Here is a 21017-nt window from a genome sequence, read left to right as displayed (position 1 = left end):
TTATGTTGACGGGTCAGTAACTTTCCCCGGGATCTTCATATAAGATTCTAGGTTTTTGGGCAGAGTAGGACCCCCAGACCTCGCCCACTACGGACTCGTCTCGACAAGGAGGAAGACTCCCGTTGTCGCATTCTATCTCAAGCCTTCACTACGGAGTAGTATCCTCTGTATTCGCTGATCCCAAGACAAGTAGTTTGGAGAGCACCAAGCTCTGATCCTTGGTCCGAGCTAGATCGGATGAAGGACTCACCACGAAGAAACCGTAAGACCGATGTTCTCCCAGCCTAGTCAGCGTAAGGCCGGCTTCTAAATGAGCAGGCGAGGGAAGTGTCATAGAATCTAACCCATGTAACCATGCCAAAATCAATCAGGAAATTGTTCTCATCGTACGTTTGCTGGTGTCGCCATGATCATGCCAGTATCCACCTTGTTCCGTGCGTTGGCTAAGCCCCAAGAAACTGCAAAGGCGCAGATCCGGAGATTGCAGGTTCCAACTACGTCATCTCTATTTCGTTTTTGCTTGCCTGTTGCGTAGGTACAGTAGCTATGAATATCAGATCAGCTGTCTTGATATACTCGATGCTCGAGTTCTCGAGTTTGTCGATAATCTGATTATACTTGACACCCAGACATCACCCTCACGACCTAACACCAAATGATCAATCAACAAGCTGGTCAAGGAACTCCCGCGGGGAGACACCCCGGAGTATGTCAAGATAGCTCCACGACGGAGTATGACAGTCAGATAGGATGGAAACTATTATTAGGGTTGATTTAGCCTTTAGTTTAGACAATTCCAAACTGAATCCCTGGTCTGTGGCATTTTAAATAGCACTGAGTACAGATTCCGTATGACGCGATTGGAAAGAATTGGGGAAGCCAATCCTGGGTGATAAGATATATATGTTTGAGGGCAGGTTCCCCACAAAAGATGCTTTCAGGTCGTTAAGTCTCTCCAAGGATAGATTAAGGGACTAAACGCGTCTTATCTTTCTCGTAATCATCATGTTTAATTTATTCTTTCTTCACAGCGGAAAAGAGCCATGACTGGTGGTGATTTTGAAGTTGTTGTGGTTTGTTGACGCGTTGCTCCATACAAGACCACGGATTGCCTCGTCTGCAAGTTACTGGCCTTAGGCATAAGGCATCTTCCTGCGGCCTAAAATTATCTTTGTCGCTCTCGAATTTCCCGGGTTAGAACGTAGAATAGTCACGCCAGTATCTGTGAATATCTGCATAAAATTCATACTTTCTAGTCTCGTCAGGCACGTTGACTTCCAAATACATGTCATAGTACATCTACCTCCAAAAACCCGCCCTTCAAAATCATATATACAAGAATGCGAAGTATTTTACAGCGATCGCCCGGACGGCTCGATTAGCTGAACCGAGGATCAAAAGGTACCTCCCAGCGTGAGGGAATAGCCCGTCATTGCTGCTCCTCTATTTTAGTTGGGACCAAGGCCGATGTGCTCGAATAGAAAAGGCGCCCAGTCCATCGCAATCCATGCAATCCCTATTATTCATAATCAGTGTCGAGGCCCAAAATTTTCGCAGGAACAAGGGAGATCTTACCGGAATAGACAACCAACTTGGTAATTACCTCCACGTCATATCGCACACGGGGCTTTTTGATCTGCGCGAAAACCTCATCCTCGTCAGGCTCGACGGGCTCGGGTTCCAAGTCGGGGAAGGGCTCCGTCTCCGGCGACAGGCGGGAGTTAGTGTCGACTCCGGTCGCAATGCGCGGGCTACCCGTGCCCATCATGTTCTCGAAATCGTGCAGTTTCGATTGCTTGCGCGAAAGTCGGGGTGTTGCGCCGAGTCTGGACGTGCTGTGATCGTCCTCCGTCTCTTCGGGCACGGGCGCCGCCATTTTGCCGTTGGATAGACTCTCCCGTCTGCGCTTCTCACGATATGCCAGCGTTTCGTAGGCGTCGGCCTCGGACTGCGGACCGACCGATATGGCGCGTCGCCTGGGGTGGCGGATGTTTTTCAGGATCGAGGGGATATCGGAGAAGCTGGGGAGGACTTCGTGATCCTTGAGGTGCGCGGGAACCTTGGTGTACTCGCTGTGGTTCCAAATTGTTAATTACCGAATCCTTGGATCAACTCACGATCGGGATTGAACTTACGAAGCCTTAGTGAAGAATCGACGAGGAAGAATGAGACCAAGCTTTTCCAAGCCGCGGAATACTGGAGGAAGAATCCGTAGAAGGAAAGGTTTCGCACTCGCTCTCCATGTAAAGAGCAACAGCACCCCGATGACTAGACGCAGGGTTGTCTTGATAATTCCCAAATTCTCGATGCGATACGGGATAGGGGCGACCGCGAACTCGGCCTGGGTAAGTGCAAGGTGCCAGTATGCTACTTGGGCACCCAACAGTACTCCCGCAAAAGCCACACTATCGTCGAAACAGGGACAGTCATCCGCAGGCTCGGGGTGGATGCGAACGAGAACCAGGATGATCAGCACCACAGCCAGAACCTCTTTGTTACGACCTGCGAGCGCATATTCCTCCATAATCGGGCCGTACGTGTATTGGACAAAAGCAAGGAGAGCGCCGAGCGACGAGCCCACAATCACGTCGAAGAATCCGTGCATTCCGCAGTACAAGCGACCAATCACAATGGAAAAGACGTAGAGATAAGTTATGGCTTGGAGGATCAAGTTGACGGTGGGACTCATGGCTGTGTCTTCTGAATTAAGCAGAACGAGACCATACACGGCGACAGAAACGGCGTTTGTCGAGTGCGTCGAAGGAAAGCCGTATTCTAAAGCAGCGGAGCCGGACATCGTGATCCGTTGCAGCGGCGGCGATAGTGGGCGTGGGAGGCATAGCAAATCTTTGATAAATCCACTAAAGAATACACCGGATGCTAATAGATTCACCATTCTACCAGCGCGCAAAACGTTAGCCGATCGGATCCGATCTTATTGTTGGATTCTAAGCACCTACCCACGGCCCAAGCTATTATATCCACTCCAGAACAAGATCGGCAAGAAGACCATGAAAAATGTGTGGGTTCCCAAATTGGCCGTAAATGCGAAGTAGGAGTCGAGAGTCGGAGTCCGCACCTTCTCTTGCGCCCAGGCAAGATACGGCGTCTCAAACCGGACCAGAGGCAACAGTTTTTGTCGGGGCCAATACCGCCATGACGGAAGTTGTCTCTGATCTAGAAGACGTCAACCATGTCATCTATTGGAATGCGCCGAGGTCAGGAGACTCGACGTACAGTGATTGAGGCCGCGGAGGCCGGCGTCAGGCTTGCCACTCATTGTTGTGGATGGCCGTATCCGGAACGATCTGGAGGAGGAAGAAGCGATTGTGGATTACCCCATAGATCGAGATCCAGTCGGGTTTCAGGATGTGCAGCACTGGTGACAATGCCTCCGGATGCTCAAACGCACGAACGTGCGAGGCTTGCGTCTCTGCAGGATTCCGTATACCCTCAGGGGGGAAGGACACTGATTAATGGGACTAAACTCGGGTCATCATAATTTGTCCCGCGGTATCCAAGCGGTTTGGCTCTTTGGCGGTCAGCGCCCTTGTGTGCGGGCGCTTAGTCAGATCCGGTAGTTGATTAACTATGAGGCGTCAACAACGAATTCGGAAGGATAACGATTGATGGTGATGCTATTTGGGATATCACTGAATATAGGGATACTGTTGGATTGAGACTGGTAATATCTGTCTTCATTTTATTCTTCTTTTTGTTGTCACAGGTCGTCCGCATATAGCCATAGCTGATGTATATTTACTTCACCTACGGCGTATGAAGTATGAAATACAACTATTGATTCTTGCAATGCAAGGCAAGATTACTATATGCCTAGAGCATTTAGATACTCTAAGTGATGAGAATGTCCCATATATTGGACCTAAGGACATTTAATAAACGGAGCCTCAGCCTCAAAGAGCCGGAATGGTTGTCGTTCCGCCTGGTTGGATACGGCCAAACCAGAGAGCTTGGGCACATTTCAAAGCGTGCTTCACGTAGTTTAGAAACCACCGAGCAGCTTTATCATTAAAGGCTGGACTGCAGCATCTTCAACTCCGCTCTTTGTTCTCTCGTGCTGGTCGTCACACTCAGCCGCAGCACTACTGCGAACTATGCAGGTCATCTTTTAGTAGGAGGCAACTAACTCTGTAGTCTTCGGAGCATACCGTGTTCTTGATTGCATATGAGATAGATTTACTTGTAGATGATTGGACAGATATTGTTACCTCCGTTGTGCATATCCTTCACATGTGGTATCAAGACAAAGGTTCAATTCTGTTCGTTGTCTCAAACCGAGCGATTATAATTTGCTATCTCCAGTACATAGTGGGTCGTCCAAGTAGTTCTTTCAACTTGCAATTTGATTCCATTATGTTTTGATACTTGCGGAGCTCCAACTCCGCTAGTCAAATAGACAATGGATTATATCTACTTTCCCCAACACCGGAAAACCGGGCACAAACAAAGAGCCCATCCTTGGAGCCATTGTGGCAAGGCTGCTGGGGATACTACTAGCGCGATTTATGGAGCAAAGGACCGTAGGGCAAGGAATCATTGTTACTGCCAAGGTCCTGCAAGAATCGCAGTTTCAAGATGGTCGTGGACGTTCAGATTGAATTGTCGATTATCCGGGTCACCCCCGACACTAAAAAAACAGGATCCGATTTCTCGATCGGAGTGGTGACAGGCCAGACCAAGGCGAATCTACTAAAAATAAACGGTGATGACTGGTTCAGGGACTGGGAAGGGGGGAGTGACAGCGGAGCTGGTGCGTCATCTGTCCCGCGGCGTTGCCATGGCAGCCCATCGGCCCGTAAACATCGGTTTCACGTCAGCTGCGAGCTCGTTGTTAGAGCAGCCATGGAAGAGCGATCTCGAACTTGAGCCTGGCCTTCATCCCTTTCTTCCACCGTTTCTTCCTTTGTTCTGTTTGCGATCTTCGTGATTCTCCCTCTTCTTCTTTCTCCCTTTCGTCTTCCGCCTCACTCTTATCCCTCTACATACTCGATCATTCTACACCGCAAGCGAATTGACGACATATATCGAACGAGATAGACAAAACAGGGAAAAAAAGAAAAAAAAATCTCCGGCATCCCCCTCCCATTTTGCTGTGGATCTATAATATTCAATAAATCTCGATTCGTCTCGTCAGACCGACACTTCCATTTTCGGCTGCCTTGGACACCACGTTCTCCTCAAAATTTCCTATCTCGCCAATATGTCAGGTCAGATGTACGACGACCAACTGTATGCAGCCTCGCGACGCCATTCTCTCGCCACTCCTCCACCTTCGATGACCCCACGACACAACCGGGGACGCAGTCAGAGTGTCCGCGTGAGCAACGGCACAGTGAGCACAAATACCAGCATTTCAAGCGGTCGGGCATCGGAGGCGACAAATATAACTCAACCACCGGCGTATTCGAAGAAGTTCGTGGTGGTGGGTGATGGTGGATGCGGAAAGACATGTCTTTTGATCAGTTACTCGCAAGGATACTTCCCAGAGGTGGGTTCCCAGGCACGTTCATCCTTGGTTGAAATGTGGATCTAATGTGCGGCTAGAAATATGTTCCCACCGTTTTCGAAAACTACATCACGCAAACGATTCATCGGGCTTCAGGAAAGACGGTCGAGCTGGCTCTCTGGGATACTGCTGGTCAGGAAGAGTATGATCGTCTGCGTCCGCTCTCCTACCCTGAGACGGATCTGTTGTTTGTTTGCTTTGCGATTGACTGCCCTGCGTCTTTGGAGAATGTAATGGACAAGGTAAGTCAAGCCAGACAATCTAGCTAGGAAAAACAACTTCTCACAGATACTAGTGGTATCCCGAGGTCTTGCATTTCTGCCCAACCACACCGATAATTCTGGTAGGGTTGAAGTCGGACCTGCGGAATAAAAGAACGTGCATTGAGCTCCTTAAGACCCAGGGTCTCACCCCAGTCACACCAGAACAGGGACAGACAGTTGCTCGGAGAATGAATGCATCATATGTGGAATGCAGCAGCAAAGAAATGCGCGGAGTGGACGGGGTTTTCCAAATGGCAGTTGACACCGTTGTGAACGCCGAGGAAGGCTGGAACCACAGTCAAAGTTATACCTCGGGCGGGAAACCCAGCGCAGGACGCAGCGGCCCCAGTGCCGGCCCCAAGAAAGTCAAGAAGCGTACCTGCAAGATCTTGTAGATTGCCATATCCGTTGGGTATCGTGGTCGCTTTCTCCGTCTATACTCGCGCCTTACCTGTTTGTTTTGATGTACGCCGATTAAAAGCCTGGTTGCTTTGGCGGCTTTCCCTTGAGACCCGACCTTTTGTCATTTTTCCCAGACTGTTATTTGTCTTGCCCCCTTTTTGTCTTTTCTTTTGTTTCTTCCTTTCTTGGTAATGGCGGCTTTCTGATGATTATGTGATCCCATGTTGTTATACCTGTTATTGTCCCTTGATGAATGTTTCCATAAATCACGATTATCCCATCCCCTTATCCCTTTCTCCCGGCCCCAATTGTTGCTTTCCTTGAGCCCTGGCCCCTGTTTCAATTCTTGATGTCTGTCACGAACTCGGTCTGAAGGCCACTCTTCCGCATGCATGGGGTGGGTGTTTACTGGCGCAAGCGAAAATCCCATGTAACTGAATCAATAAATTGTCTAACTCATATTTTGGTATCCGTCTCCCTGTAATAAACAAAGCACATAAAACTGAACCATAAAAACACTAGACCGGAACACCCCCTGGCATGCAATACGTAAACTCAATCGGTAGTCCATCTCCCATTTCCCATCATCTGTTCAGGCAGCTCACGAGTCCTGCTCATGGACCTCGCTTTGGCCTTCATCTTGGTGATGTTCTTTCTGTTTCGTGCCACTCTCGGCTTCTTGTTCCGGCTTGGCCATGAAATTCTCGAATTGAGACCACAGGGCCTCGACGGAACCGAATTCGTTGCCCACCTTGTCGCTGTTAGGTTATAGAGCCGGGCAAAAAAGGGGAAAAATTGTACGTAGCCACTCACCGAAATAATGCTCTCCAGATTCCGGTTTAACCGGTTGATATTTTGAAGGACTTGCTCCATTCCCTGAACGAAGTTAGCGACACCATCATGTGAGCCCCTGACAGTCCATAAATCCTGGGAAAGGATACGTACACCGGCAATCTCCCGAACTAGCTCTCCGCGCTGCTGCTCGAACACCGTCGGCGTTGAGGATCTTGGCTTCGAAATCGGGGTGGTCGACATCTCGCGCGTCTTCAACTAATTGATTGATCTTTATAGGACGGAGACAAGACCTGTCGTAGAAGAGAGCTTCTTGTAGAACACGACGGAAACAACAAAATCCCACAATTAGCCTACACGAGACCTATTCTCCTTCGACGTTCTAGACATTCCACGCGTGATGTTGGGCTGTTTTTGCTTGTGGCTGATGCGGCCATGCGGGGCTGGTGCTGCCTGATCGGGTATGGTGGCCTTTCGTCGCCAGGGGCACGTGTCGTTCTGCCTTCAGAGGGCGTTGACCGCCTTTTGCATGTGGTGGGGACGTTTTGTTGATGTTGATGTTGATCACTCGGGTAGTGTCGGGTTGAGACATTTCTTTCCTTTCCTTTTCCGTTCTACGGGGCTTCCAGTGGTCTACTCCGTACTCGCTTGACTGTTCGGCTCTAGTGCGCTTCTGTTTTCATAATTCACTCATTGGGATTAAGCAGTGGCTAGCTGAGGATACGATTAGGCCCGGTGGTGGGCCTTGACGATCCTATCTTAGCGTATCAGCAAGAGGCATTTACGGAGTAGACAATTATGTTTCGGACTTTTGGCACATGAAAGATCCATTTCACCACCTTTCAGTTGCCGTATCAACGACATCGTGAGGCTTTTAGGCCAGCGCCGTTTTGCACCAATCTCAATGAGGACGATGAATGCGATTGGGCATCTGTGAAAGAAAAAACCGAGATGACGGGGGTTTATACATCTGTGCTTTGCAAGTCTTTATTCTTTCCTGCCCGGGCTGTGCAGGCTTCATGTGATGCTAAATCATTTCATCTGGAGTAGGAAAGTGTTGAGACCTCTGCGATTGTCTTCAACTTGGTGGATATGCTCGATTCGATCTTGTTGAACAGAATACTGCACATGGAAAAAGTTTCTCAGTCTGCGAGTCCGTACATAGCGAGATCACTGGCGATATTCCATAATCTAGATATCGAAGGATCAATATCGGAAGCTGAGTTTCGAACCTCGAGCCTTCTGAATATCGCGATATGATTTCAGTGCAAAATAAATAGGATTCCCGGTTGTCACTGGCGTACGCCTAGATCGGAAGGGATTATCTGCGCATATGTGGGCTTGCAATGATCAATATCATTGCCGAGTTCTTTAGAGGATGCACAAATCCCACCACGACCGACTTGCATCTAATACTGTTTGGTATGCACTAGAAAATATATCTTTTTGTGGGAGGAGATATAGACCATCCTGCTTTAGTCGGACCCTTGCGTGGTTTGAGCCATGTGCTAAGGATCCTTGAGGAGGGGATCAACAAGCAGTCCTCTTAGTATCTCTTGAGTATGTGCTACATCTCCCACGTTCCTTGTGTACTGCTTCAATCAGCGAGGATGAGAGTGCTTTTGTTATACTTTGGATATTTTAGCCTGCGTTGATCATATCGCCAACGAGTTTAGAGACAAAACAATTTTCGTTTGAGCATTGTGAATAACTTTCGCCACCCCTCGATTGCAGTTCAAATACAGGTATTACCAAAGTCATGAATTTGTTAGAGAACTTTCAAGGCAGTCTGGAAGGCAATTTCTGGCGAAAGCTTGGCCTTGCGACGGATGTATCAGTTGGCATTTCTGGATCAATTCCTGGGCCCTATCACTGTTTGCTTTCTGCCGTCTCTCACAGGCTCAAACCCACAGTCTCGGCTCCATGTAGTTTGTTTTTTGACCGGTTGTGGGTTGTTCTACGGCACACGGTTGCTAGAGATCTATTGCCAGATACATGGCTTTGGACGTGTCTCGCTGTATGTGATAAAGCTACGAAGCTAGCTCTCCTGATACAAGACACTCACATAATGTTCAATACTATAATACTTTGAATGATCCCAGCATGAGCATCGCCAAGGCTACACCGGTCTACTGTCTTCTGGACTTTCTTCGACCGCCGTTTGCCTTGGGTTGGCGTTGGAGGAAGGAGAAGTTAACGGACAGTTGAATGAGAGTATCCGAGAACCGGGTGTAGACATATTTCTTCATATTGAGCTGATAGAATCTTGCCAACCTACAAAAGAAATACAGCTCAGAGCCAGTTATCTGGAATAGTAAGACAGAGAAATGGTTGGTGGCAGGGGAGGTTAAATGGAAGATTTGACGTCACCTGACCGTTATGTCTCAAAGCGATAATTTAGCTGCCTTCGGTATTTCATTCTCCGATTTTTCTCTTTCATTCGTGCCCGACTTTCATCATCATATTCCCTGCAATGTACCTACAGATTAAACGCATTTCTAGTGGTCTCGCTAAGAGCGACCCCGACTTCTCCACACCTTACCCCACGAACACAGCCTAAACCTGACGATTCTCCACTTTGAAGCCGGGAAGCGGGGGTCCTCGTCGGTGAGAACCGAGTCCTGAGGCATAAGAGTTGATGACGCTGTGCTTCAGTCTCGGATACACCGTATACGTGTACGTGTACGGTCCATTTATGCGTGTCGATCATCCGACGTTCAGCCGGAAACCTACTGAGTACTTTGCGGTAAGCAGGTCAGAGATGGTGGTGATGGGCTCTGAGAATGAGCAGTGGTTATGAACACATTTTTGGAATATTTGACCTCTTGTGCTCTTGTTTTCAGTCAAGAGGGATTTTCTCAACTCGGAATTCACTATTGTCTATGCACCAAACGGTTTTTCGGGTCCACAGTAAACCAAGAAAGGAGGAGCACATTCGTCATGTCCCGAACTGGGCCACCTCGGAATTTCCGGACGATCATTATCTCGGGATGTGATTCACCGAACATGCTGTAATCATGGTTGACGATTTTTAATCGCGTGTTTTAGAACTTAAACTGGGTTGCTCGCAGGGGTGAGAACAGGAGGCCGCATCCACCAGATACAATCCACCATGAGAAAACTCGCATTTCTCGCTACCTTGCTGCTACCGCAGTATGGGCTGGCGGCAGTGAACGATCAAGTCAATGCGGACTTGGATTATGGGAGCTTTGAGAACCCCTCGAGCCGTATCCGGCCTCGGTTTCGCTACTGGCTTCCAGATGCCAGCGTGAACGCGACCATTGTTCAGGAGAATATCAAAAGCGCAGGAGCTATTGGCGCTGGTGGCGTCGAGTTCGTTCCCTACTACAATTACGGAGAGTCTGTGCCTGGGGCAGACTGGTCGAAGTATGGGTTTGGGACGCCTGACTTTCTGGACATCTTCGAGGCTGCTCTCCGGGCCCATAAGGATGCGGGTATGGTGATGGACTTTTCGATAGGACCGGCTGCAGGACAGGGTGTGCCAGCCAGCGTTGATGATGAAGGTCTCCAGTGGGACTTGGTATGTGTCCAATATAATCGAAGATTTATTGATTTACGCTGACTTATTGGGATCTAGTCGTATGCATCAGCTGCCGTCCCATCGAATGGCGTCTTTAGTAGCCTGGTTCCTGGCTGGGGCCGAGGAGAGCTGGTGGCAGTGGTCTCAGCCCAAGTGCTGTCCAGTCGAAACCTGAGCAACCCCGGAGCTGGAATCCCTATCTTCGAAACACAGCCGAACTACACACAATATAAGCTCAAGAATGAGACGCTACAGGAATGGTCACGCAATGTATCTTCAACAGGCCAACTGCAGTTGAGGCTTCCCACTGCGACAGGCGGCCAAGGCCACAGATTATTCGCGTTCTACCAGCATTTGACTTTGCACACCAACTATCCAAGTACGAGTAATGCTTCTGGATCGATCTTTGACAACGGATCATTCGCTGTGGATCACTTCAGTGCTCGAGGCGCACAGACGGTCACTAGATTCTGGGAAAAACATATCCTTAAAGACGAGGTCAAATCGCTTCTTGCTGCGGTTGGCAATTATGGTACGTTGGAAAATCCAGAAGAGAGTCTGTGACGGCTAACAAGTTAAAGGCTGGGAGGATAGCATTGAGATTGAGTCAAATATGTCGTGGACTCGCGATCTTCCGGATATCTTCATGAAGAAACACGGCTACAACCTCAAGACGTATCTTCCTTTGATAATGTACAAGAACAACAACATCAATATTCAGAGTGGTGCTCCGGGTACGATACAATGTGTGCTTGATACCCCGGATCAAGGCATCGGCTATATCAATGACTTTCGAAGTGCGCTGCAGGAGGGATACCGCGCCTACATTCAGCACTTGACAGACTGGGCCAACGGGATGAATTTGCAGTTCTCGTCGCAAGTGTCGTACAATTTGCCTCTAGATGCGCTGGCAAGTATACCCGTGGTGAACGCGCCTGAATGCGAAAGTCTGCAATTTGAAGACAACGTTGATGGATACCGTCAATTCGCGGGCCCTGCCGTCCTCACTGGCAAGCGGGTCATTTCTAATGAAATGGGAGGCGTCGAGTCGAAGGGATACCAGCACAGTATCACCGACCTGCTGTGGCAAATTAGTCGTGCTGTCTCTGGAGGTGTTAATCAGGTTGTGCTGCATGGGCAGACCTACACGGGCGATTACCTAGCGACCACATGGCCCGGGAACACACCATTCTGGTATCTGTTTGCTGATTTATTTTCGGAGAAGCTTCCATTCTGGGATCATGGCTTATCAGAGGCTCTCAATTATATGGGAAGAGTGCAGTACATCCAGCAGAAAGGACAGTCCAAGATTGATGTGGTCGTTTACAACAAGGACTCGGCTACAGATGGATATTGGCCGACTGTCTACAACGAGACCGACCTTGCCAAGCAAGGTACGAATAAGTTTGCATCTTATGACCTTGGGTGGGTTTGCTAACGTTGATCCAAAGGCTTCACATACTTGTATCTCTCACCCGACAATTTCGCCCTACCGCAGGCTCACGTCAAGAATGACTCCCTTGCACCCGAAGGCCCGAACTTCCGCGCGATGGTCATTCCTAGCTCAGCCAATCTTACCAGCCAAGCGGTGCGAGACATCAAGTCTTTTGCGCGCGCCGGATTGCCGATCATCCTGTCAGGTGGTCTTCCAAACGCATACATCTCCAAGGATGGAAATACCGAGGGTTTGACGCGGGAGATCTCGTCTCTACGAGAAACAAGTAATGTCCATATTGTGTCTTTGGGAAAGACTGCGACACAGCTTCTTGATCTAGGAATCACACCACGCGTGCAAGTGCAGTGCAATGGGACGTGGTATCCGACCTGGAGGTCACACCCGGATGGTACTGAGTTTGTGTATCTCTTTTCCGACATCGACGAGTCAACCGGCAGCATCAGCGTGGCGACAACTAAGCGACCTTATGTCTTCGATACTTGGACCGGAAAGCAAACCCCTGTTCTTGAGTACGAGCAGAAGGCCGGACGTACGGTGATACCGCTTCAGCTGGCAGGGAACCAAACCGTTATCATCGGCTTCGTGCCAGGAAATAGTTCACCTCACGTAACCCAGGCGCCATCATCAGTCATTGGTTATAAATATGGCAGCAGCACCAGACATTTGCAAGTTCACATCTCAGCCGACTCAGATGATACTCCCCTTACACTGTCGAACGGCAGGACGATCGATCACACAACTAAGACTCCAAGTCAACCGTATACCCTATCCAACTGGACACTAACTGTGGAGCACTGGAAGCGTCCCTCGAACCTCTCTGACGCATCCACCATTGCTGTGAAGCACAATACAACCCACCACCTCTCATCTCTCATCTCCTGGCAACAGATCCCAGCCATCGCCAACGCCTCCGGTCTAGGCTACTACTCCACCTCATTGACCTGGCCTCCTGTCTCTGACGAGCGTCAATCCGCCGACGGAGCCTACCTTTTCCTTCCCAAAACGCCCAATGGTGCGCGCGTGTTCATCAACAACAACCGCGTCCCCGCATTCGACTACAATGCGCCCAAGATTGACATTGGAGAATACGTTGTCCGCGGACGGAACGAGGTTCGCGTCGAAGTGCCCTCTACCATGTGGAACTATTTACGGACTATGCTGAATGAATTGAAAAGTGCCGGCCGGTCGCCTGAGTTCGAGCTGATGGAGCTGGACGTTCCAGGGGCCGTGGATAACGGACTGATTGGCGTTGTACGAGTCGTGCCGTATGTTTCTGTGCGGGTTCTGTGAGAACAGACTTCCTTTTCTCCATTCATCGTAGTATAATACGATACCAAATTATCAATTCCAAACCTTCTCAATATTCTCGATGAGCCCAATTGAGATACCAGACCCCCTATAAAGCTTACTGAAGCAGATCCAACTCACTTTCAGGAATGGCACGATCGAGACCCTCCGACCCCCGACACTACACCGTTCCACAGCCCAGAACCCCCAACACCAAACCCCCAAGCCCCATCACACGGAATCCATCCCTGACCCGTCCCACCTATCACCCACGCTGTGTACCTATAACAACAACAGTAATATGACAATGGCAGGGATTCTCATAGGTTGCTAGTGGGTAGTAGCAAGTCCGGCCTAGGTAGGTACATAGGTACCCTAGCCCCCAACCAAATCGTTTCCCCCAGGGACCAATGATAATCAAACCGGTGTCCTCCACCCCCCTTACCTGTCTTACATTAGGTACATACTCCGTACATTGCGAGGTCCCTAGGTAGGTACTCCGTACTCCGTGCTACCTAACGGTGTACGGTGTGCCTAGGCACCGCCGAGGAGCCGAGACAAAGAAATTAACTTGCTTGCTTGCTTACGGAGCACTTAAGTTACTCCGTGCATTGTTTGTCGTTCTCGCTGTGGTTACTATTTGATTGCTTACATGACAAGGCTCTAGAATGGGTTTTATCCTGCCTACGGTGTCTGGACTGTCTGGACTTCTAGGCCGTCCACTGGGCCGGGCTGGTGATTTCCATGGTTATTGTATCTAGAAAGGTGATTCAAAGAGATGTTCTTTGTTTTCGGGGTTCTTTGGAGAGAGAGGGGTGGCGGGTGCCGAAGCAGATGATTTTAGAATTTCCTTTTTGTGTTACGCGTGGTAGGGAGGGAGGGATTCTCTACCGAGGGCATGGATGAGGGAAAGGAAGCAAGTTTGGAGAATTTGTTGGATTTTGTTGCTTTCGTTTGGTTTTGGATACAGAATGTTGGTGACAAGTAGTCGCAAGGTAGGTAAGGTAATGTAAAATAGCCAAAATTTAGCAGAGATAAATAGTAGGAAGCTGCAAATGGGTATCGTATTGTATTGTATCGGATCGTCAACAGCGTAAATCAATAAGGCGACTCCGCCGATCGGTCATTTAGATTCGGAGCCAGAATAGTAGGAAGAGCGAGTCGGGTATAAGAGAAAGAAAGCACGTAAGCCAGTAGCAGGTAAATTCTAACGTGAAATGACGCTAAGAAAGTCATATCATATCATATCCATAATTTTTTGTTCGTATCCATCATTCATGAAAACCATAAGAGGGGTGGATGTGTAGGTAGACGAGATAACAATCCAGCTCGGCTCGACTCGACTCTAGATGTAGATAGCCGTGCCTCTATCCTCTCTTTCCTGTCTCAGACCTGACCGGTGTAGGTATATATGTATAAGTGCTGGTAGACACACACGCAGGTATATATGGAGGGTATAAGGTGTAATATGCGCATGTATGAGTATCTTGGTCGCTAGCTCGCACGAGACGAGACGCCGACGAAGGACGGAGGACAGGCGGAATAATCACGCCCTCTTCGCCGGAACCAAGATATTACTCAATCGCTTCCAGCGCTGCGGCGGCGACGAGGACTGCTCGCGGTCCTTCTCAATGCCTTTCTCGATGCTGGTTTTGGAGGAGGACTGCGTCGAGGAGCGTCGGCGGCTAACGAACGCGTCGTGTGAGGCGAGCACATCCTCGAGACGGACGTCCGAGTCGGAGATCTTCAGAGGCGAGTCTTCAGGATCGAGAAGTTCGATGAATTTGGAAGGCATTTCGTGCATTCTTCCTTCTTTTGTTTGGGTTAAGTTGAGGTGACTCAAAGTGGTTGGAGTTTGGTTGAGGAGAGGTCGCGGTCGAGATCGAGAGACTGGAGGGACAGGGGTCACGGGATGAGAGAGTAAGCCCTATTCTCCATATGGAGGTTCTGGTCTGGTGGAAAGGTGAAACGAGGAGGGTATACTGATGTACTAAGATTTGAAGAAGAAGAAGAAGAGAAGAGGGGAAAAGAGAAAAGAAGAAGGAAAAGAAAAAGGCAGACGACGGAGAATATATCCACGGCGACGGTGGATCAACGGGAGATGAGCGGAGGGGCAGTTCAGGAGGAGCAAGACCGGGGTCGGAAACAAAATGAGTCTGAAGATGATGCAGGAGCGCTAACGCGGTTTAGTGCTGGCGGAGTGTGCCGTGCAGGGATGGCAGGAAGGCCGATGAGAATCAAATCCGTGACGGAAGAGAGTTGACTGTATAGGATTTGGATAACCGGCAGAGGTGCCCGGATGGATGACTTACTGTGTACTTATAACGAGATTTTGGGGCGTGGAGATACAGGCTCATTTTCGCTGCAGGGAAAATCTGGGTGGGATGCGACACGACGGAAATAGAACGACATCCCGGGAGGAAAGTGATATGCTTTGGAATGAGGTCAGCTGTCGATGGAGAGACTCTTGGTGGCGCATCCCATGGCGTGGGTGCGCACTTCATTCCCCCTCCGCCTCGGTGATAGACGTGATAGAGCGTCAGTGCGAATGGAGCCCAGGAGGGATGGGGCTGACGATGGTTCGTCCGTCATGCTGCACCTGGCGCCAAGTGGATGTGTTCTTCAGTCGGTCCTCCACCGTACACCTTACGGAGTACATACAAACTAGCAAGTAGCAATTTTATTGTTCTTCCCCCATAATTCCGACGGAGAGAAATGTGGCTATGAGCCAATCACGGGACTGTCCGTCAGGGAGGAATGACGTTGTGGCGGTGATCTCTTTCCCTCCGTTTTTCTTCTTGTAGTTGCCAACTACTCCGTAGTGCTACTCAAATTGAGCATTCACTCTCGAATCCCTCTAGTCGGTCCTTTCGGGCATCTGCCGGACTGATCACGGGCATCGGATATTGCATAACCTGCAAATCTTTGCTGCACTCCACAAATAGTCGGCTGCACATAGTGAATATTATTTGGAGGACGCTGGATTTTCCATAATGCACACCACGCACCACACGATCAACATTGCCATCGCGACTGCCATCGCAGTGAAAGGCATGTCCAACGTTAAAAATAGACGCCGATCATATGGATCCCTTTTCCAGCATTCTCGAGTTGGGTTCGGCAGACTTGCGGAATCCTCGGAGACGAGCCCGATGACGTCAATGGCCGAGGGGATGCGCAGCCATATTCGTACGCCTGTCCCCACCAGAGTATCATTCATCTGCCTTCTTGCTCCTCTTCGCACCCCCCAATCCAACGACAGAATTCTCCATGTCTCCCAAACGTGTCAAGAAGAATGGGTCGACTGACCAACGCCAGAACCTGAATCCACCGTCGCCTCCCTCGTCCGCGAAGAATGACCCTGGCACTGACGACCACCCGGCCCCAGTCCCGGAAGCCAGCGCAGAGGCTCCACCCGGTCCCATCACTAGTCCCCAGATAACCAAGTCCACCGTATCTTGGGACGAGGACGACGAGGTACCCGCGGATGTAATGGGGATCAGCGAACCATCCATGGGACGCGACCAACGCGATTCAGATGACTTTGTCGGCACAGGAGGGGGGTACAACGCGCTGAAGTCATACAAGGGACAGGTTTACTCGGGGATGGCGGTCGGAGGCTCTCACACTTGGACCTACGAGCCGGGAACGTGGAAGGAAACGAAGGAGGAGCCGGATCTGTGGAAAATCGATTTTCGAACGAACAAGCGACGCCTGAAGAATGCGCCCCAGGGGAGTGGCGCCCCCGTTGGTACCGAGTATCACTGGTTTATCGTTGGACATCAGGTATGGTCTACCGTGGTTTCTTGGTTTGGTTTGAACTGGTTGTGCGATACGGCGGAGGCGAGGTAAGTGCGATGGTAGGATTGGGCTCACATCTCGCAGTATGTGAAGAAAGTCGACGCGAACACCTACGAGACGAGCCTCAGTGGATCCAAGTATAAGCTGGCATACAAGTCAGCAGGATCGAACTCCTGGTCTGTTCCGACTGTCAAGAAGCAGCGCGAAAGGGAGGTTGAGTTATTGGATGATGCCAAACAAAGAGTGCAGGGGCTTCCTCCGGTTCTCGCTTCGGAGAGAGTAAAAGTTGAGAAACATGAGAAGGGTCAGCAGAAATTGGATAGCATGTTTGGGCCCATGGGTACAAGTTCTAAAAAGAGGAAGATTGGCGAGAACGAGAAGGGATAGTCGCGTCTTTCTATTATGATGTTCGACTCATGTGAAACATAACAACCACGGTAGGCTTAAGGTAGGCTATTGTAATAATTGTTTACTCGGAGTAGTCTTACCGACTGTTCTACTAGTTTGCGACCAGCGACTCTGGATGTAAATCCCTAAGTCAACTCCACATATCTGAAACATCCGAACAACTACCGTCCATCGGCATTTAGTATTGCTGAACCCCGCTTTTATTAAACCATATTGTCGGCGATCTGATGTTGAACCTGCCAAGCAGCTGGATGCCTCGGTTGATGTACCGAATATAGGCAAAAGACAGGGAACGCTCCAATTGAATGCCGGAGTATCATGTCGAGAATGAGCGATTAATATCCCATCTGCAGGAGCTAACCTACCAGACAGGACAAGGCATTTTGCCGAGGAAAGTAAAGATATTGGCATTGCTTCATTAGCGGAATCCGGCTCCGCTGAAGGGCACGACTCTTCCATATCTCGGGCTGAAAGGTTACATTCAGGGTTATGGATGGTACCATCGTCTGATACATCCTGGAAAAAAATGTTTGGCCAAGGGCCTGAGACCCGATCCCTACGCGAGTTTGATACAAGCTCGAAGCCTCGGTCAAGAAGAGCCATTTTTGTCCTGCAGTTGTAGTGATTGAAACCGCGGCTGAACTCGCACGATTGGGTATATAACATACATCATGGCCGTTCCTGTCACCAAGTTATAAGGAAGCCATAGAGCATCTAAGCGATCTGTCACCATGTACTGGAAACAGGCTTTCATCTATATCCTCTCCTACTCGATCATCTGGTCGCGTTCAACTGTCAATGCATTTACCGTGGGTGACACGGTAAATACGACCAGCGGCACTCTGAAAGGAAAAGCTTCATCGTTGCGAGCTGATGTCTCCGAGTACTTGGGCATTCCGTACGCAAAGCCACCCAAGGGTGAGTTGCGCTTTGCGGCCCCCGTTGCAGTGGAAAGGGCAAGTGGTTTGTTTGATGCAACGTCTTATGTGAGTCTTTGTACCTGATTTCATATCGCAGCTAACAAGTTACAGAGTCCGTGAGTAATCGAGCATCTGCGATGGACATATTACTCACCAATAATAGTGACTGCCCCTCGAATCGCATCCCTATGCGCCAGGCACACCTCGGTGGTCCTGTCGGCGAAAAGATAACTAGAGCTCTCTCGCAAGAAGACAGCGTTCTTGATGAAGATTGTCTAACTATCAATATCTGGACGAAACCCCAGGAGGGGGAGAAGAAGAAAGCTGTACTGTTCTGGATCTATGGTGGAGGTGAGGAGGCACTGGCGACAATGCAAGAACTCTTCTGATTATGCAGGTTTCTCAATTGGTAGTGCCTCAAGTCCCGTCTACGACGGCTCCATCCTCGCAGACGAGAACGATGTGGTAGTCGTCTCGTTCAATTATCGTCTCAACATATTTGGATTCTCCGGAGCGCCTGGCCAACCCTGGAACGTGGGATTGCTGGATCAGCGACTTGCCCTGGAATGGACGAGAGATAACATCGAACGCTTTGGAGGCGACCCAACTCGAATTACAGTCTTTGGACAGTCCGCTGGCGGCCTATCAACAGACTTTCTGGCATACAGCTATCCCAAAGACCCTATCGCACACGGCTTGATCGCACACTCTGGTGCTGCCAGTTCATCGCTTTCAGCATCGGCTGGCACCGCTGATATCCGCGAAGCTTGGTTCAATGTGTCCACCACTCTCGGATGCGGTGGCTCAGAGGCCGGCGAAGATACGGTGTCATGCATGCGATCGAAGAGTCAGGAAGACCTCTTAACAGCCATCGAGTCAATTGGCAGCCAAGGCCTAGTAGGCGGCTTCCTCCCTGTCGGCGACGGCGAGGTCGTCCCCAATGATATCGCAGCCGAAGGCAAAGCCGGGAACTTTGCTCGGATTCCTTTCATGACAGGGAACACCGACAACGAGGCCGGGTTCTTCCTCATCACGGCGCTAGCGTACTCCAACCTCACGGCAGAACAGGTCGCCGCGCTTCCTATGAACATCCTCCAGCCTCTAGGTGATATTCTCACACTGGCGGGCTTCACGTGTCCTGCGGCCGAGGCTGCTGGGTATCGAAAACAGCACGACGTCCCTGTCTGGCGATATAGGTATTATGGAGGGAACTATAGCAACACGTATATCGTTCCTGTGGGGTCCGCGTATCATACCTCGGATCTTCTTCCGCTTTTTGGGACGGCTCCTGCTGTTACCGGGGTCGATGACACAGATTATGAAGCTAAGGCGGCAGCTTATATGCGGGATGCGTGGGCGACGTTTGCAAAGAATCCGAAAGATGGACTAGCCTCCAGTCAATTCAAGTGGCCGAAATTTAACGCGTTGAGTATGTTTCTTTCTTCCCTATCAAAAGGAGCTTGCATTAACTAGCTGAGAAGCCCGATCGCAGGCTCGATTGTCTTACGGCAAGCAGACGGAGGCAAGCTTTATCTTCAACGTACAGACAGACAAGTTTTGTTCGATTCTGAAATTATATGAGGGGATCACTGCGGATCTGACGAAATTGCTCTCTCGATTGGGAGGATCTGGAGGAGGAAGACTGGGACAAAAGTTAAGAGGTATGCTCGTATCTGCTGAAGCAATCTTGTGAGGATGTACCAATGCTAATGAAGCTTGTGCAGACATCTTCCGTGAGCCCTTGGATACAGAGACTTCCTTCAAGAAGGCACTCGATCAACTGAGGGCGGTGGCTTGATGTGGATTGATATGATCATTATTTGATATATGCATGGAGGGGATCAGATGTCGCCTAGAAAAAGGAGGCACTGCCTCTAATAACCGAGTAGCTAGCAGTTATTTAACGGCGAGGTAATAAATTCATATCCTTGTTCCATGAAGGAGAGTACCTGCGTAGACAGGGCGTAGGCGCCAAGAAAGGTCCGAGCGGGGAGATATTCCGAATCAGTCCTCCAGTCATTCACGTCGATTCATCCGTAGGGACCTCTGGAATGTCACCTATCATAGCTTCTACTTTCGATGGCTTTATGAAGACACTACGCAGATCCATGGTGGGCAATTCTCTGAATAACCATCTGCTCATGTGTTTGTATCTTTATGAAAGACCGATGAAATCCGACTTCTCTTCCCTTACCCGCAAGATTCATCAAACTGAGAGAGACCAGAAAGGTATGAGGCAATAACGTGTCTAGTATCAACGATCGAATATCTCTAATCACGGCAGAGTTTGCGCAAACTAGACACGACGCATGACCTGGAGGCACTTAGCAAGTTCACTTCGGGTCGATGGCTCTGGCGCGAGAAAGAGCAACTCGCATGTCGCTACGTCAAGTTTAACCTGCCAAAACTCCTGGAGCTGACTACCTCTGTCACTGGATCAAAATCTTGCATTCGAGTGGTCAAGATCTCGGAGGGGCAGTACAACAAAGTATTTATGTTTACTATGAACGATGGGCGAGAGGTTATTGCCAAACTACCGAATCCCAACGCAGGCAGACCTCATTTTACCACAGCCAGTGAGGTCGCAACTATGGACTTCGTACGGTCATCATTCCTCTTT

The 21017-nt window shown here is 49.7% G+C and overlaps 8 protein-coding genes across 8 annotated transcripts; 5 read left to right on the top strand and 3 right to left on the bottom strand.

The window, feature by feature from the left end:
* Positions 1 to 1448: 1448 nt before the first annotated feature.
* LCB3 (PAP2 domain protein) lies at positions 1449 to 2797 on the bottom strand (the record flags this gene model as incomplete). The annotated part of the gene is made up of 3 exons (XM_046084575.1): positions 1449 to 1516; positions 1576 to 2072; positions 2136 to 2797. The coding sequence occupies 3 exons, from the start codon at positions 2795 to 2797 to the stop codon at positions 1449 to 1451; spliced, it is 1227 nt and encodes a 408-aa protein (XP_045940538.1).
* Positions 2798 to 5221: 2424 nt separating this feature from the next.
* On the top strand, positions 5222 to 6185 carry rho4 (Rho4-like protein; the record flags this gene model as incomplete). The annotated part of the gene is made up of 3 exons (XM_046084574.1): positions 5222 to 5509; positions 5566 to 5769; positions 5823 to 6185. The coding sequence occupies 3 exons, from the start codon at positions 5222 to 5224 to the stop codon at positions 6183 to 6185; spliced, it is 855 nt and encodes a 284-aa protein (XP_045940537.1).
* Positions 6186 to 6793: 608 nt separating this feature from the next.
* Positions 6794 to 7227, bottom strand: DAD1 (DASH complex subunit DAD1; the record flags this gene model as incomplete). Its single annotated transcript, XM_046084573.1, has 3 exons — positions 6794 to 6943; positions 7006 to 7068; positions 7138 to 7227. The coding sequence occupies 3 exons, from the start codon at positions 7225 to 7227 to the stop codon at positions 6794 to 6796; spliced, it is 303 nt and encodes a 100-aa protein (XP_045940536.1).
* Positions 7228 to 10056: 2829 nt separating this feature from the next.
* On the top strand, positions 10057 to 13271 carry LDX57_002926 (uncharacterized protein; the record flags this gene model as incomplete). Its single annotated transcript, XM_046084572.1, has 4 exons — positions 10057 to 10525; positions 10583 to 11057; positions 11107 to 11919; positions 11977 to 13271. Exons 1-4 carry the CDS (start codon positions 10097 to 10099, stop codon positions 13269 to 13271), a joined length of 3012 nt encoding a protein of 1003 aa, XP_045940535.1. The 5' UTR covers positions 10057 to 10096.
* A 1543-nt stretch (positions 13272 to 14814) lies between these two features.
* On the bottom strand, positions 14815 to 15063 carry LDX57_002925 (uncharacterized protein; the record flags this gene model as incomplete). The annotated part of the gene is made up of 1 exon (XM_046084571.1): positions 14815 to 15063. One exon carries the CDS (start codon positions 15061 to 15063, stop codon positions 14815 to 14817), a length of 249 nt encoding a protein of 82 aa, XP_045940534.1.
* A 1475-nt stretch (positions 15064 to 16538) lies between these two features.
* Positions 16539 to 17120, top strand: LDX57_002924 (uncharacterized protein; the record flags this gene model as incomplete). The annotated part of the gene is made up of 1 exon (XM_046084570.1): positions 16539 to 17120. One exon carries the CDS (start codon positions 16539 to 16541, stop codon positions 17118 to 17120), a length of 582 nt encoding a protein of 193 aa, XP_045940533.1.
* Positions 17121 to 18208: 1088 nt separating this feature from the next.
* On the top strand, positions 18209 to 18481 carry LDX57_002923 (uncharacterized protein; the record flags this gene model as incomplete). The annotated part of the gene is made up of 1 exon (XM_046084569.1): positions 18209 to 18481. The coding sequence occupies one exon, from the start codon at positions 18209 to 18211 to the stop codon at positions 18479 to 18481; it is 273 nt and encodes a 90-aa protein (XP_045940532.1).
* A 104-nt stretch (positions 18482 to 18585) lies between these two features.
* Positions 18586 to 20195, top strand: LDX57_002922 (uncharacterized protein; the record flags this gene model as incomplete). Its single annotated transcript, XM_046084568.1, has 4 exons — positions 18586 to 18748; positions 18795 to 19826; positions 19879 to 20058; positions 20122 to 20195. The coding sequence occupies 4 exons, from the start codon at positions 18586 to 18588 to the stop codon at positions 20193 to 20195; spliced, it is 1449 nt and encodes a 482-aa protein (XP_045940531.1).
* Positions 20196 to 21017: the final 822 nt, after the last annotated feature.

This window comes from Aspergillus melleus, assembly GCF_016097325.1.
Source record: "Aspergillus melleus strain CBS 546.65 chromosome Unknown contig2, whole genome shotgun sequence".
Taxonomy (NCBI): Eukaryota; Fungi; Ascomycota; class Eurotiomycetes; order Eurotiales; family Aspergillaceae; genus Aspergillus; species Aspergillus melleus.
Note: the sequence above shows the minus strand (reverse complement) of the source record. Positions and strands in the feature narration are given on the sequence as shown.